The sequence below is a fragment of the Pteropus alecto genome, unplaced genomic scaffold, assembly GCF_000325575.1.
Source record: "Pteropus alecto unplaced genomic scaffold, ASM32557v1 scaffold121, whole genome shotgun sequence".
In the NCBI taxonomy this organism is placed as follows: Eukaryota; Metazoa; Chordata; class Mammalia; order Chiroptera; family Pteropodidae; genus Pteropus; species Pteropus alecto.
The window spans coordinates 1,677,272-1,678,132 of NW_006434369.1; the positions used below are offsets into that span (position 1 = coordinate 1,677,272).

The 861-nt window shown below is 56.9% G+C and overlaps 1 protein-coding gene across 1 annotated transcript in view; it reads right to left on the reverse strand.

Moving 5' to 3' along the window:
• Positions 1-12: 12 nt before the first annotated feature.
• SOX4 (SRY-box 4) overlaps positions 13-861 on the reverse strand; it is a 2,009-nt gene continuing 1,160 nt past the window's right edge. Inside the window, exon 2 of the mRNA XM_015587261.1 lies at positions 13-859. Coding sequence (XP_015442747.1) covers positions 513-859 — 347 coding nt within the window. The 3' untranslated portion in view covers positions 13-512. The remainder of the gene's footprint in view (positions 860-861) is intronic.

Genomic DNA, 861 nt, shown 5'->3' on the forward strand with positions numbered 1-861 from the left:
GCCCCCTGGATATTTTTTTTTTTTTTTTACCCTCTCCTCTCTTGACCAAAGAAAAAACAAAATAAAATAAAAACAAGTGGGGCGATGAGAGGGACGAGATTCCTTCAGTCTCGAGAAAACTCACAACTTGGCTTTTCGCTGGGGTGCAGACCAGTCCGGAAGCCCCGGAGAAGGGGGGGGGCGTCTCTTCACGCAAAAGGGAGGACACTCGAAGCTTTTTCGCCATCACAACAACATCAACAACAACAATAAAAGGTCGCCCGTCTCCCTCCGCTCCGCCGCATCCCCGGAGGCTGTGGGGGATGGGAGCTCGGGTCCCCAAACGCCCCGCGCTCCTCTCCAGCGACCGCCACGCTGACGAGCCGGCCCCCGTTCATCACTTTTTTTTCCTTTTCCTTTTTTTTAAATTTTTTTATTTTTTTAAATTTTTCCCTTTACACTTTCAATTCTCTCTCTGTCCACCTTTTCTTTTCTCCCTCTGTCGCCCCGGCCCTCCTCTCCAGCGCGCGCCGTCAGTAAGTGAAGACCAGGTTGGAGATGCTGGATTCGAGCCAGTCTCCCGAGATCATCTCGCTGACCTCTGGCGTGCAGTAGTCCGGGAACTCGAAGTGAGAGCCCGAGCCCGGCTCCAGGGTGAAGTCCAGGTCCCGGTCCAGCGCCGACGATGAGCTGAAACTGCCCAGGGACATGCTCTCAAAGTTTGAGCTGGGGTTCAGGTCGAGCAGGTCGTCCTCGAATTCGTCGTCGGAGGCCGAGGAGCCCGCAGAGGAGGAGGCGGAGGACGAGTGGGACGAGGCCGAGGAGGACGCGTGCGAGGGCGCGCTGGACGGCGCGGGAGACGCGGCGCGCAGGCTGGCATAG